The sequence below is a fragment of the Eschscholzia californica genome, unplaced genomic scaffold (genome assembly GCF_041429995.1).
Source record: "Eschscholzia californica isolate CP2 unplaced genomic scaffold, dmEscCali1.0.p SCAF_1, whole genome shotgun sequence".
Taxonomy (NCBI): Eukaryota; Viridiplantae; Streptophyta; class Magnoliopsida; order Ranunculales; family Papaveraceae; genus Eschscholzia; species Eschscholzia californica.
In genome coordinates this window covers 32,441,311-32,457,215 of record NW_028238198.1, presented here as the reverse complement: position 1 = coordinate 32,457,215, position 15,905 = coordinate 32,441,311, and the positions used below count along the sequence as shown (strand labels likewise).

Genomic DNA, 15,905 nt, shown 5'->3' with positions numbered 1-15,905 from the left:
AAATCACGATTGCCTGAGAGGGGTTTCTCTTGTGAGTACAAGAAAGCATTTAGCGTGCGTTCATCTCTCCAACAGGATGAGTTGCTTTGTATTAGTGTTCAACTGAAAGGTACTAATGAGTATTTCATTGATTGGACTGAGGTTGTCCGCAAACAAAAATTATGTAAACCATGCATTCTCTTGTTGTCCGAGTCACGGAAAAGACAAACCCCATGATAGAGAAAGAGTTTTTTTTTTGAATTGTCAGCGTGCCTCAAACCTCTCACTACTCCAACCAAGGGTTGTACTACTCCAACCAAGGGTTGTTGGCGAGAAACCTTCAGAGTGAGAAAGCTAGTCAAAGTTGCAGATCAACAAAGAATGAGGTAGAGTTTCACAACCCTAAACTTGAGAACTAATCTTAACTTGTTCTTCAACTTCTCTATAGAAGCAGAGAAGCATTATACAAATAGGGGAAGATGCACCGATGAATGGTTCACGTAATTGGACACAAAATAAATACAAAGATGTGTATAATATTACTGAAGTTTGGTTCTGAAGTTTGTCACAAGAACAAGAGAAAATAAGTACAAAGATGTGTACAATATTACTGAAGTTTGGTTTTGGAGTTTGTCATAATAACAAGAAGAATAGTTCAATCATATTGACTTTGTGATTGAAAGAATATAAATTGTTTTACATATAGTCTGACTTTTTTCTCATATCTATATAGCAATGAACCATTAGGACCTGGTTCTGAGATTTGTTATTGGACTCGACACCCTTGTTCTTCAGCTCTCAAATGAACTAGTCCACGTTTTATTCTCTGCAGTATATAACCAAATCACAAAATCATCAATTGTGTGTGGCAAGAACAGAAACTGGCCCCATATATAGCTAACTAGGCACATATGAAAACTAGAGAGAGAGAGTTCAAGTACCTCTCTTGTCTCTCTTAAACGTAAAAGTTCCAATCTTTCTGAAGGCCTCAGGTTCAGTAGATTAACAAGCTGCAAACAAATAAAAATGAGCAATAAATTGACTGCAATAACCGAACGACACAAGTTTCTATAGAGAGAACGTAAGTTTAAGTCTGTACCCAGAAACTGAAACGCTCCGGATCTTGAGGTCTGGGCATCAGTTCAGCTTGAAAAACGTCTCTGCTCCTTGCTCTCCTATCTGCATATCAATTAGGTGAGCCCAGGATGAATGATAGACATGTGGGACTTCAATGACAAGATATTTGAAATAACAGTCTAAGACCAGTTCATTCACGCATGAATCCAAGGAAGAAAAAATATTTATTTCCAGATCTACACCAAATCATGCAGACCCTCGTTTAGGATGTCCACGGGGACCCCGCCATGTAGTTGATAGGGACATAAACAGTCTAACAGCCTTGTGTATGAACTAACCTGAAATGACTATTATGCTCTAGAGGCCAGACTAGATCAAGTTAGATACAGAAAAGATGGACTTAGGCGAGTCAGATTCGGACGATCTAGAAAAAAGCATCAGCTTACTGTACCATCATTGTGACTATTAAAGACCACCATACCCCACTAGTCACATGCTAGGGTTCCAGAACCAGGTTCGATGTGGATTAACAATTTTAATTATGCTTTTTATCGTCCTCCTTCCTTAAAATGTTCTTTCTTGCGTACCTGTCCGTGCTGCTTCCTTGGCACACCTTATCCATGAACAAGCTAGGTCAGCTGCATCGTTTGCCATTGTCTGTAACTGCAAGGTTTAAGAATTTTTATGATGTTAGTGCAATCAAAAGGATTCAACGCTTCCATTTTACTTTTCTAATGGAAATGTGGGAGGAAGAAACCCCAAAGATCATAATGTACTTACTTCTTCCCTTTCTATTGTCCCATCTACTGGTAAGATATCCTGAATCCATTCAACCTCTGCAACACGATACCTTTCGACACGAAGAAAAAAACTTATTAGATTAATAAATATTTATAAGAGCCAAATTTTAATGAAGTAGATTATGTTTAATAGGTCAGCATAGATAAATTTACAAATGGAAGTAAAAGAACTAACCCGTCTTGATCCCAAGATCGGAGTATACGGCATCTTCGTCGTCCTTCAACCTGCATTAGGTAAATAGTCAACCTGTTAGAAAGATTATTTTTTCCATGAAAACTGGTTCAACAGGAAAAGTCTGCAAAAAAATATACTACAAGCACAACACATGTTGTCAATCAAAAGACAGAGTCAACATTTTACTAGTATCACAAAACACAAGTTGGGTCTCTGACTCACTCATTTATCCCAAAGGGAAGAAGTAAGAGCTCGATCTTAGGTTGAAATATTTCAACTCATATTCACTGAGATACATTTTACGCGAGGTTAAGTTCCAAACTTAAGCGAAGCAAGGAAATACAAAAGTGAGCAATTATCCAAGAAAATCATTACAAGGTTACCTCAATATAGAAGCGCCCATCCGGAAGTGGCTCACACCTACAGAAGTAAAATGAGACAACGAAGAATTTAAAAAGCAATGAAAGGGTTAGCTAAAAACCAATTCAAACCTATATAACATACTAATTGGACAAGGACAAAGGAGCTGGTTTCCAGCACCAGTACGAAGTACTGGCTACGTTGACCTAACAAAGTAACAAATCACATTTTGGAGATATTGCCTTATACGTATATATTTATTACTGCCTTAATTATTAGGTTATTAATCTCTAGTTGCAAAGTTTAACTTTTGGACACCCATCGTTTAATCATACACAACTAATGTCAAGCTATAAAGTGTTTGTTTCAAAGACCTAAATTTTTTTTTGCAAGTACACACATATGAACACACAACATACCACAATATATACCCATGAAGTGATTCCTATACAACAAGTATCTGAGTACGGAATATAATTATTCGTAATCAACACGGCAGAAAGTGTTTTGAAAAGAAAAAGTATAATGTTACACAGGTAGAAACTTTAAGTCTTTAACCATGAAAATTAGCAAGGGAAGAAAAAAAATCAACACTCACTCGGTTATTTCCACTTCACAAGCATAATCAGCAACTGCACCGGTTGATGAATCGATCACTACCTACAAAAATACAAGTAAAACAATTCAGAAAAGCTCGGATACAGATGGAGAAACAGACATGAAAAATCTGAAAAAGGAGTAAAAGATCAATCAAACAGTCCACCATTCCCATTCGATGATTTCCCTCCATGATCCTCCTCACCTGTTTAAAGAGGAAAATTAGAATAAAACTACTATATGATGTAAATAAATAAAGGTATATAACAAAGAAAATATCAGAATAGGAAGTCCAAATAGTTGAAATATCAATAACAATTTTCCTACAAGGAGAAGGACTATTATGAGATTTTCTCCAGAATACATCATGGAAATTGTTAAAAGGTTGACATGGAAAATGAAAGGCTCCTGGGATTCATCATTATAATCTTATGTTAAACACTCCTCAACACGAGCCCTCACATGCATATTCAATAGCAACTTTTCGCCATCAGCTTACGATTTCTTCATTTTGCTTTTCCTGATTTTATACGCTGTTCTAGATTTCTCTCGCTTAATAAATTTATTATACTATTTACTCAATTATTGTGTTTTACTTTAATCAAGAAAACACATACTAGGAGAATTACGCCACAAACTTTTAACTGATGGGTAATTTCAGCATGATCAAAACATTAACCAACTTACCATAAGTCTGTAACGGGGTTCAAATATATTGAGAGACAACTTCTGCAGTGGGAGCACAACATCCATGACAAACAAAGGAATGAGATCAACACCTAAGTTTGTCAAATTCTCGTGCTCGGACTTCCTTTCAGCGTATTCCTCTGGAAAGTTCTTCTGTATGATGTTATTCAGTGTCACACTGAAAAAAACAAGAGAAGAAAATATATTACGATTTTGATGTAGTGACTCAACATCTAGTAAGAAGTCATTGAAGAAGCTTAAAGTGAAAACAAGAGCAGGATTCGGCTACAAGATACAAAAATAAAACTAATTCTCACGTACACCTACTACAACTTACTTTACCTTACTGAACAAGTTCTTGGAGTAATGAAAAGTACGATTCGGCACATAGGACATTTGTTACCTACAAGTACCAAAAGCCAGATAAATACAAAATCAAGAAGAAATAGATCATTGGTAGTAAAAGGTGTCTAATACTGACCGTGATCCATAGACTGAAATAAACAAGCGCGGCAAAAAGAATGCCCACAAGGAGTTGTTATTGGATCATACAACAACTTCAAACAAAGTGTGCAATCAAATTCGTCGGATCTTTGAGGTTTCCCATGTTTTGTTCTTTTGGTTGAACTGGCAGATAGTGTCTCCAAATTCCGAAGTGCGGTTTGAAAAGCATTACTATGCAATCCAACAAGAAACAATAAAGAATTATCAGGTACACTTCCAAATATCGTAAACAAATAGTAATAATTAGACTGAAAGGCCCATATCTAGTTACAAGAATTTATACAGATATTAGACATTATACCTAAGAGGATCAACTTGAAGACCTGAAATTAGTGCCTCATGTGCCTCCTCATATCGCTCTAGCTGCAATGTAGTTGTACTAGTGAATAAATGGATGCTAAGTACCAAAAAATCATATCAATCATCTACGAGCATATACCAATTAAGAAATGAAATAGAACACTAAATAAATTTCTTAGACTAATATAAAAAGGAATCAAGGTGCCAAAGATAAAACTGCTACTCAAGCTAATCCTTACCAAAATAAGAGCATTGGCCTTCAGATAATATGATTTTGCTGAATCACTTTGAATACTGATTACCTTCTCGGCATCCTTCAATGCGAGCTGATATGACGGTTTAAGAAAAAGATCATTGGCTAGCGGAACAAGTAATGAAGGGGGAAAATAAAACTACAAACAAGATATTACAAGAGTAAAAAAGCGGGGAAAATGCATACTTCAGCATGAGTTGTAGGATCTAGCCCATTCATAGGTCGGTATTCAGAATCTGAAGCTGGCCTAGTTTTCAGAAAGTGGCTAATTCTGTGGGTCAAAGATAATGTTAGTACACAAATAGAGCATATTGCTCCACCTATCTCTTTAAATAATCATTAAAATGAATCCTGTGTATCATGATGTAAACAGAATCGAACTCAAAATTATTAGATACAGAAAAACAGGAGAACATAGAGAAATGCACCTGCTAAAAGCAACACTTCTGTTACGGAGAATAACTGTATCACCTGGCTTCAGATTGTGAGCTTTAGAGTAACAATTGACGGCCTGAATATAAATATTAATCATTAGTGAACAACGTTAAAGAGAAGTTGCTGCTATTGTGCTGATAAGGAGTCAGAAACTTTATTCTAATAGGGTAATGCAATTTATGAACGTTGAGGTGCTTAGATGATTGATGTTTATCATGGTAAATTAAACTCAGGGGAATTAAAGTGGTAGGTCTTCCTAGTGAAAATCCATTATTTTATCTTCCTAATTTCTTAAGGATGTTCATTCCTCGACCAGGCGAAACGTAATATGCAAACAAAAGTTCTGAGTCCCAACAAGGCAAAAACGCAAACTAAACTAAGTTTCAAGAGATACTACGTGTAAATTGATAAACCGAACTTGATCTTGACATGCCATACCAAGCATTAGAAATTTTGATCAGATAAGAACGACCAACAAACTTGAAGACTTCTAACTTCGATATCCGGAGAACGCAAACAGATCAACAGACCTACTTGCTATCCTACCAAAAACTACTATACAACCATGTTAATATTCCAATCAAGGATTCAAGAGTGAAACGATATATGCTTATTAAGTTTTCATTAGTCAACAGTGAACATTCAACAGTCTCTTTACCTATCATGTCATAACATTCTCAACTCGAAATTGAGGAATCCAAAATCTGTTGAATTCAAGCAGATCCACCATAAAAAAAAAAAAAAAAAAAAAAAAAAAAAAAAAAAAAAGGTTAATGTTAGTTCTCACATGATCCGTTATCCCATGTATTTTTTTGAAAAAGGGTTTCTGAAACTTATGATGCCCAATGAAGTAAAGACACCAAAAGCTTCAGAGTACAAGACAAAACTGTGGTCTGCTTAATTCAACTCCATTATACAATTGAAAACCCAAAACATTTTAGAAAATAGCAATCTTGAAAACAATTCAGCTCAAAGGCTTTAGGTACCTTATTCTATTATATTTTGAGTTTGCATAAAGGTATAACCTTCTACAAAAACCCTTGAATTTCAATATAAAACCTTGTCCAATAGAGAAAATCAATTGAATTCTGGGGTGAATGGAAGAGGAAGAACCAACAAAAAGCCTCAACTCTGAATTCAAATTAAAAGACCAAATAAACTAAAAATCTTACATCTTCAAGACGTTTCTCTCGAAAATATCTGGTACCCTTTTGCATGAGATCAATAATCTGACTGAATCGATCCCTTGATATACCATTAACATCTTCATCCGCCTACATTTCAAAACACAAAAATCTCCTTTTTACACAAAATTTCAGAATAACAAGATAAAAGAAATGAATTTAGGGAACAAAAACTAACCAAGACGAATTCTTCAACGTCATCGAATTCATTTGAAGTTTCTCCGGTCACGGAATAAGGTTCATCAGCCATGAGCGTACTCAAAAGAGGAGAAAGAAACAGAAGAAAGTAAGAGAAACCCTAATAAAGAAAGTTAGATTGGGAGGGAGAAGAAGGGGTGTGAGAAGGTAGAGAGAGAGAGAGTAGTAGTAGTAGTAGTGTGGTTGTAGTAACAGAGAGAAGAAATTTTGATGGTCGTGTTTTTGTGTGTATCCTGTATTATTACACGGACGAAATTCAAAGACGTGTAACTTGTCCTCTCCCCCTCTCTCTCTCTTTGTCTTCTAGAAATTGTTCATTTTACCCGTTTTGTAATAAGAGGGAAGATGGGTGGATTTGGAAGAGCTCCACCACCTCTGCATACCAAATTTAACCGGAGAGATTTTTGGGGGTAAAACGATTAAACGAGTCTCCTAGGCACCAAGTGAACCCTCACTTCAGGGTTGGATTAGGGAGGTATGTAGAAACAAGGGTTATATAGACATTGAGTCCAGTTATTTAGCGATATTAAGAGCAACTCCAACCCCAGTCTGTCTTAGGCCGAAAAAACTACTTTTTCATCCAAAATTTTTGATCTTAGTTCGGTCTCTAAAATTCAGCTCCAGTCTCATCTTCTCTTGAGGCTGAAAATGAAATTTCCCAATGTACTTAATAAAATTCAATTTAAAAAACATTGATTACAACTAATAATTGATTAAAAATTTAAAACTACTTAAATACGACTAAACAACAATAGAAAAATTAATTAAAAATAACTAGAAGGGGTTCTCGTGGTAGACCGTTGAACCAAACTTCTCGCGCTGCTATAAGCATGTTCGTCGAGAGACCTAACATCAACCTTCATTAAGTCGATCCCATATTGTCGGTTCTTGTGTTCCTTATCTGCTTGTAGAAAATCTTGTTGCATCCGTAGGGTCTCTTGTTGAACCCGTACAGCTTGCGTCAAAGTTTTTGGTCTCTGTTGGGATTCTTCATCTCTTTTTTTCCAATATCCCTCATTCTGAGTTTTTGAAGCAGTAGAATGTATGGATGGTTCGCCAACTCTTGCATTTGTTTTGGCTTGTTTACGGACAATTGGTCTTTCCTCCGATGGATTTGTATTAGAATCTCTTTTGCCGAATGTTGACTCTCCTGACATGTCTGCCATCCACTTTTTGTGTGTCATCAAAATTTTGTAAACATGTTGGAACCTAAACCCTTTTTCTTGGTGATTTTGTTTTATACATTTGAAGTGCTCTTTGTAACTGAAATAAACAAAATATATATTAAGTATATATTATGAAATGAAAAGATTAAAAAAAAAAATTAAAAAGTTTGAAATAATTACCTGGTCATAATCGTTTTTCCCGCTTTTTGGAACTTTATTTATTATCCTCAAAGTAGATATAAAACTTTGACATTCCGAGCTTATCTTACTGAAACGAGAGTTACAAGAAACTTTGCAATCGCATTATATTCATCCGATATTTTTTGCCAAAATACTTTATATTTTTTACTATTTTCGACAACCGCATCAAATGTGATTTTCAAATAACAATTAGCAAGTAAAATATCTTCATCCGACTTATACGGTTCCGGTCTAGTTATCTTTGCTGAAGTCGCCCCTTCTTGCACGGAAGAATCCTCACATACTTCACAATCATCAACTTCTAATTGAGCCGACGGGTAAGTAGAATTAGGGGACAACATTTCCATATAACTTTGGTTGTCGAATTCGTTGATGTCTAATGGATCCATGGGAGAACAAATGAAAAGATAGAAAAAATTTGAAAGAAAGAAAGAAATTAAAAGAGAGATTGAAATGAAATGGAAAGAAAAGTTTAGAGATGAAGAGAGTGGGAGATGAAAGAATGGGTTCAACCCCTATTTATAGCGGTTGAACCCATTTCCAGCCGTTGGATTTGCTCCAACGGCTAGGAGGGGTCCCCAACATAATCGTTTGGTCCTCAACGGTCATGTTGGAATGTTAGGGGCGACTGAAGCATCGGTTAGGGCCTCAGCCAGGCCCGCGTTGGAGTTGCTCTAAGACTACAATCCCAAAATAAAAATTTGTAAGGCGTTGATTTTCATTCTCGATTTTTTCGTTAAATATCAATTAAGTGGTTCACGTGTCACCATATGTGTGACTTATGACAAAAATACCCTTCATACAATATTTAGGTTATTTATACATTAACCCCCAAATATTTACTGATATTAGGACTACAACCCCAGAACAAAAATATCTTTAGGATTGACTCTCATTTTCGATTTTTTCGTCAAATACCAACTAAGTAGTTCGCATGCGGTTTTGTATTCTTCTTATTTTTATAAGTTTTCAGACATAAGTTTTATGATAGATAGTTCATCCTAATATGATCACATAAGAATCTAAGGAAAAATAGGTTACTCGAAGTCCATAAGGGTTTCGACCCGCCTCACGAGATATAATAGATAAACTACCAATGGGAAACATATAAAAAAGGTTTACCCCAACATCTGATCGTCCAATAAGTCTGGTTGATTAGAGAGGTTAGAGAAGGTCTCAGATAGGGATGGAAATTCTACCTGTGGGTGGTTGTCAAATACCAACCAAGTAGTTCACATGCAGTTTTGTATTCTTCTTATTTTTATAGGTTTTCAGACATAGATTTTATGATGGACAGTCCTAATATCGCTAAAAAGCTGGGGATCAATGTCTAGATAACCCTAGAAATAAACTTAGCACTTTTAAGTTATATTATCTCTAGGAAATAACAGTTAGGCAGAAGGCAAGATAGTGTCAGAATTTCAGATATTAGTCTTGTATATCATAAGATACGATCATGATCAGAAAGATTATGTTAACAGAAATAAAAGTTAGGTAGAAAGAAAGATAGCGTCACTTTTAAGTTCCCCACAATATAATGAAATCTTTACCATTAAGTTGAAATGATATAATTGTTATACACCTATCCAGTTTATTCTACTTATTTAAGAGTAGTGCGTAATATTTAATATATTTAGGTACATATATAATTTTTTGAGATTGAATATTTTCAGATACAAATAGCGCAATATCTATACTTTACTTAATATATGAAAATAGTCAACAAAAATGTTTGTATTTGTTACTGGAATTCTTTGATGTGCATGCAGTCAAAATGCAGATTATATACGAATACTCGAGTATTTACATACAAACCTAAAGGAGATGCATTAGCTGTCCATGAAGAAGTTAAATGGGTAACCAGAAGTGACATCGATAAAGTAGTGATAATTTTCTTACAATACACAATATAATGTAAGAAAAACTCTTACATTATATTGTAAGAAAATAACATTACAGAAAGAAAAGCTCTTACATTATTGTATATATATTGTAAGAAAATTCTTGTGAAAATAACATTAGTAGTAATAGTCTTATAATATACATTACAATCGGCCTTTTTCTTAAGAAACTCAAAATACAAATAAAAAAAATAGCTATTTGAGTTAAAAGTTGCACATAACAACAAATAAGATTTTCTCAACAAAAAAAAAACAAATAAGATTTATAGAAAAAGTTGGGGAGGAGTTAGTGCAAGTTTTGATGACCAAACGATTCAACTTTTAACTCTTAAAGTGTTTAGCTTATGATCATTTAGTACAACAAGTTTTTTGGGGTTAGGACAAATTATTGGGGTAGGTCAAGTTTTTGATGACCAACCGACTTTTAACAACAGTCGCCTGACTGAGAACTCGGAGATCCGGTGCGAAAAAAAATTGGGGTTCTTTCTCTGATAACATTAAAGCGTAATTTTTTATGTCAAAATGTAACGCATTTAGCAAACATCAAACTAAGTTAGAAATATTTTTTGTTCCTAAATCTATTGAAACAAAACAAAACTAATTCCATTAAAGCGTAAATTTCTATTTCAAATGTAACGCATTTAGCAAAAGATCAAAATAGACTAAGTTAGAAATATTGTTCTTTCCATAGATGAATCTAAGTTGTGTATTTTTTTGTTCCAAAACTTTATTTAAGCAAGAACCACACGCATAAAGTAAACAAAAAAGAATGACAGGGAGAGTATTGAACTTGTGACCTCAAGTTTATTTTATAACTTGTTTACCAACTAAGCTACACATCTTTTCTTGAATCATTTTCCATTGTCTAGTTATTAGACTTAGTTCGAAATTTAAAAACCCAAGGAATAATTTTGTAGTTTGAGGGGGACGTGCGACCGCACCGATGGCATCCCCTCAAACACGCCCCTGTTTAACAATTCTATCTAGTTTGCAGTAACCTATATTATTTTGTATTTTTTGAAATAAAAACAGTAGTCAGAATATGCATCAAAACTCAAAAGAAGCTGGATTTTTTTTCCATCGACTACGTAGTGAGCATTTCTTCAAGCCCTAAAAACTTGATATATATATATATATATATATATATATATGTATATATATTATTTTTTGTTGAATAGGCCAACTATTTTTTTTTTTGTTTTTTTTCTTTTTTTGATGAAAAACTTTTTTTTTGTTGAGATATTGAATAGGCTAACTTGATATTAGGTAAGGTATTCTTCCTCTATATAGTTGAAATTTAGCAAGATAGCCTTAGTCAATACTGGACCGAGTCTTTCATCAAAAAAAAAATACTGGACCAAGTTCTAAGGTGATGATTTGTATACCACATATTTTGTTTCCTAACTAGTATAGTTGTTATTTCATAAAAAAAAAACTAGTATAGTTGTTGTTAGATTTTTAAGTCATTTAGAAAAACAAACAAAAGGGGATAAAAATAAGACATCCATGAGGAAAACCATCCATCCCAAATGGGTAGCTGCATTAATTTCGTGTTGAAATAAATCCTCTTCCCTCTCCCTCACCACAATTGACATCTACTTACTTTTGAGGACTTGTCTTTTCATTTCTCCCAAAAGCAACAAAAGAAATAGACTATTACTCCAAATACCTAATGAATTTGTTAACTTCCATTTCCCAAAACCAATATGGAGTTAAGATTTCTTTCTAAACCAATAACCGTCTCCGCAAATAAGTTTATATGGTAACACATAATGATGTAAATTCGTGGATACAAATACTACGAAAATACAGTTTTTAACCTGTGCAGATGCTTATAAATTGTATGAAGAAATCTGATTGAAATGGATTTTCAATAAGTTTAGGGTTAAGTATATAATAGCGCAGACTTGTAGAGATAAGAACAATGGCTGTAATATTTCATTTCAATAGTGAAAACTAGGTAATGATAGAGGAAAGAACAGAGGACAAATATGGAGATGTATTATGTTATAGACATTCTTGACCCATAGAGACGAATAGTACCAAGAACAGATACGACAGGACAATCTTCAAACCTTCACGCAAATAAGCAACCAAGGAATATCAGTTTTCAAACAAAGCAATCCAGTCGATTATATCAGTTAATGGGAAAGCTTGAAGTAAAGGATGATGATGATCGCAAGGATCAAAGCTGCAACTATGGCGCCAATAACCCATTTGTTTCTGCTCATCCTTCTTGACATAGCAGTTAAGATCTTCTTGCTCTTCCCAATGTTGTCATCCACCCCATGAAGCTGCACGAGTAAGAAAAGAACCATTAGCAAGTGTGTATATATACATACATATATGGAGAGAGAGAGAGAGAGAGAGAGAGAGAGAGAGAGAGAGAGAGAGAGAGAGAGAGACGTACTGTATTATGTGCCCCGAGGAGACGCTCACGTTGATTATGCAAATCTTCAAGGATAGAGACACCAAGCTCTTCCGTTTCGAGCATGGTTCTTCTACTCTCCTTAATTCTGTCGCTGGATTGGTTTAATCTCTCCGTAGACATTAGTAACCTCCCCCTTTGATCAGCAGACACCTTGACATCATTAAATAAATTCATAAGATTGTTTTAACTACTGACCCTTTTCTAAGAAATGTTCAAGAGAAGGTACGAATCCATTTAGCACCAGAGGTTTTTTTTGTAAGGTAACAACCAAAAACTATGGTCCATTGTCCGCACTTATTCAAGTAGTGTGTACTTTTTAGTACAAGTGAAGTCGAATCTTGTCGGTTTATAACTTTAGTTCTGGCTAGATGATTTATCTGTTGATCCTAAACATCATGATGTTTGGATCCTTTGTTTCAGAATGTCGAGCGTTTCAAAGACCAACGTACTCAGTCAAATAGTAAACATTTGTTATTAGTCCTAACACTAAAATGTTGATGAATCCGGCTTCAGAAGCTTAAAACAGCATAATAAGTTGTGAAATGCGCTAGAATCAAGATATGTGATGTACGAAATAATGTCAAATTGGTTAATTTATTAAGAAAAAAAATACAAGAAATACATAAACATGATTAAATGCAAGAAATGGATCTACGAATGAAGGAACGGCAACAAATTATCTTTATGAAAGGTTATGAATATATCGTTAGTTCACAAGATAACGATGACAGTTAACTAGAATAGTAGATAGGTAGCTCGTTTCCAAAACTAAAGAACGCACCAAATCAACCAGAGAGATAACTAAGTAGATAGCAATATTGAGTGAATAGTATCCTCCATATTTAACTAGTAAGGGGTCAACTAATAAGCATGGAAAATAAAGCATACCATCTTTGTGTCTGCCATTCCTGATTCCAACAAATCATCTCTTGCAGCTGCATTAACATTAGCTGATGTAATCCTCTTGACTTCACTTTTCAAATTGTTCAGATCGGACTTGTACTCCCTTAACTTTGCGAGAAGCATAGCTTTTACACTTGGCTGCAAACTTCTTGCCTCAAGGTCCATTTTCCGTATCTGAAATATTCATGCAACAGTTATTGGAATTACACATGCAAAGAAAATTTTCAACACTCAACAATACACAAGTAGGTTAATACACTACCAAATTCTCAGCATCTTCCAATCCAGATTTTACTTCCGAAATCTTTTGTTTCTTCTGTTCTGAAAAATCAAATTCAGGTGAATATTTAGTATTCACATCCAATAGCTACATTATAAGTTGGTTAAAAGTAAAATGGTCGGTCAATAATCCTCTTGACAAACCTTATATACATAGTCAAACTTGTCACCCGAGTTACAGAGTTGCTTGTACGGTGTCCAAAATAACTTTAATTGAAAAATCATCTCTTTCGGAGTACGAATTTGAGATCCTCATATTTTTCAATTTAGATGAAGAAAAATTAGGGTACTCAATCTGCCAGATACATATGCCCAATACAACAACTCAGCCGGTTCTCATTTGTCGCTCTTATGCAAATGTGAACACAAGTAGAAATTTCACTGCTCTGACTTCCCAAGAACCAATTGCAAACCAACGATTATCTCTGATAATGGCACTCAACCCTAACAAACATACCAAACTCTTGTGCCAAAGATGTGAATGAAATCTTGAAGTGGAAAATTTAAGTCTTTGTATTGAATGTGATGGTTTAGACACTAGTCACAAAATTCGGAGCATATAACGTTAATTTTTGCAATCCCCTTTCTCTTAGAATGGTCATTCAAATCATTTACGGAAATAAGAAAATCAATCTCTACCAATCATATTCCTGACCAAACGAATAGTAAGGTATTGCAGTTACTAAGTTACTAATAATCACATTAGAGGATTGCTATACATCGTAATCCTATTCCGTTCTCGCGTGCCAAACATGGCTTAAGTAATCAAGGTGTGGGAAATTCAATAAGATAAACCCTAAAGTATATGATATCAGTATATAAAAAAATGAAACTAAGAACATAAGGATGATCAAATATCTCTTACCCCCATCTAGAAGACCAGCTGATGTACACTTTTTAGCTAAATTTGCAGAAAGCTCGCAATATTGGCGCTCGTACCCTTCATATACTTCACTCATCTTTCCAAACCCTAATCAATTCATCAAACAAGGAAGATCCTTTTAGCTTTCTCAAAGAAAAAAGATAATCAATCAAAACCCCCAAAATGGAAAGAAGAAAAGCGAAATTCCAAGTTTTTTCTTCAAATCCTACTTAATTCAATCATAAAAATGATCAAAAACACCTAAATTAGTACGATTTTACCTTCAATTCAAATCGATTAACAGAAAATTGCAAAACCTAGTTCAATTAAGTAGAAGAATTTGAAAGGGATAATTATGCTATAAATCAAATACTATAGTTAGGGTAACGAATGGAAAGCAAAGGGAGATCGAATTATACTTTAGAAAAAAGTCAGAGTTGAAAGCTTGTTGGCTTCGTCGTCGATCGAATGGGATTAAATTTAGGTATTAAAGTCTTGTTCTTGGCGAGGATCGAATTTGGAATTCTATTTAGCAGATCTGACCTGGCTGTTTTAATATGTTGGAGAAGATTTGCACAATAGCCCTAAACTTTTGAATAAATTACTCCTGCCACCACACAGTATTTATGCACGTGACTTATAAAGGCACTAAGGGCAACTCCAATGTGGGGCTCGGGCTCCCAATTTTGGGAGCCCTTGAACTTTGGGAGCCCCGGGGCTTTTCTCGATTCCAACGTCGGGCTCCCAACCGGGGCTCCCAAATCAAAATAATATACGTGTGCGAAGCACGTGTGCGAAATTTTGATTTTAAATTTCGACTATAAATTATTAGATTTCGACTATGAATTAAAATGTGATATTATTCAAGAAAGATAATTTCAAAAAGATAAACACAAAAAAACAAAAAAATAAAAAATTAGAGAAAAATACTTAAAAATGAAGTATTTAAAATAATAAGAAGATTAGAAAAAAAATTAGTTTAAAAAAAAAATTAAAAAAAATTAAAATGAAGTGGGGTGGATCCCCTTTTTAGGGGATCCACCCCAAATATGGCCGTTGGAGCTCCCAACGGCCATATTTTGGGGGCTGGGAGCCCGGGAGCATGGGGCTCCCAGCCCCACCGGGAGCCCAGCCCCGGGGCTCCCGGGTTGGAGGCAAGGGGCTGGGGCTCCCAAATTCAAATTGGGAGCCCCAGCCCCCTATACATTGGAGTTGCTCTAAGGGAGGGAAGTTCTCTATAGGGCCCCTATTATTGTTAGGCCGCGGCTTTGCGGAATAAAAGAAAATCTCGGGGGAATAAACATATTTTCGTTTTAGACCAAAATTTGACATTGTTGTTATTAACCTAACCCCTAATCTTCATCTCCTCACATCTTCATATCAAGTCACAAGAAAAACAAAGTAAATCAACTCACCAAATGCTCAGATTCTGACTAACAAAAGATAAATAATATATTCACACCATTGAAGAAAGAATTCTTTTTTTCACAAATCTCTTTTAAAAGATTCAACCAATCCACCTGTTCCTCTAAAATCTAAAATTCTTCTAAACTTTCATATGACTATCACCATCTTTACTTGATCCAAAAAAATCCAGGATTTTGAATTGTTAA

General features: G+C 34.8%; 2 protein-coding genes across 2 annotated transcripts; both read right to left on the bottom strand.

The window, feature by feature from the left end:
- Positions 1–497: 497 nt before the first annotated feature.
- On the bottom strand, positions 498–7,095 carry LOC147566154 (zinc finger (C3HC4-type RING finger) family protein). The gene is made up of 18 exons (XM_086652642.1): positions 6,530–7,095; positions 6,340–6,441; positions 5,161–5,243; positions 4,919–5,003; positions 4,719–4,805; positions 4,481–4,542; positions 4,157–4,350; positions 4,018–4,078; positions 3,676–3,853; positions 3,155–3,193; positions 2,990–3,051; positions 2,415–2,451; positions 2,032–2,081; positions 1,837–1,906; positions 1,644–1,719; positions 1,079–1,158; positions 921–989; positions 498–805 (listed from the first exon to the last, which is right to left on the bottom strand). Exons 1-18 carry the CDS (start codon positions 6,599–6,601, stop codon positions 746–748), a joined length of 1,467 nt encoding a protein of 488 aa, XP_086508768.1. The 5' UTR covers positions 6,602–7,095; the 3' UTR covers positions 498–745.
- Positions 7,096–11,733: 4,638 nt separating this feature from the next.
- Positions 11,734–14,940, bottom strand: LOC147566153 (vesicle transport v-SNARE 11-like). Its single transcript, XM_086652639.1, has 6 exons — positions 14,712–14,940; positions 14,296–14,400; positions 13,414–13,472; positions 13,137–13,325; positions 12,228–12,398; positions 11,734–12,111 (listed from the first exon to the last, which is right to left on the bottom strand). The coding sequence occupies exons 2-6, from the start codon at positions 14,387–14,389 to the stop codon at positions 11,959–11,961; spliced, it is 666 nt and encodes a 221-aa protein (XP_086508765.1). The 5' UTR covers positions 14,390–14,400; positions 14,712–14,940; the 3' UTR covers positions 11,734–11,958.
- Between the last annotated feature and the right edge of the window lie 965 nt (positions 14,941–15,905).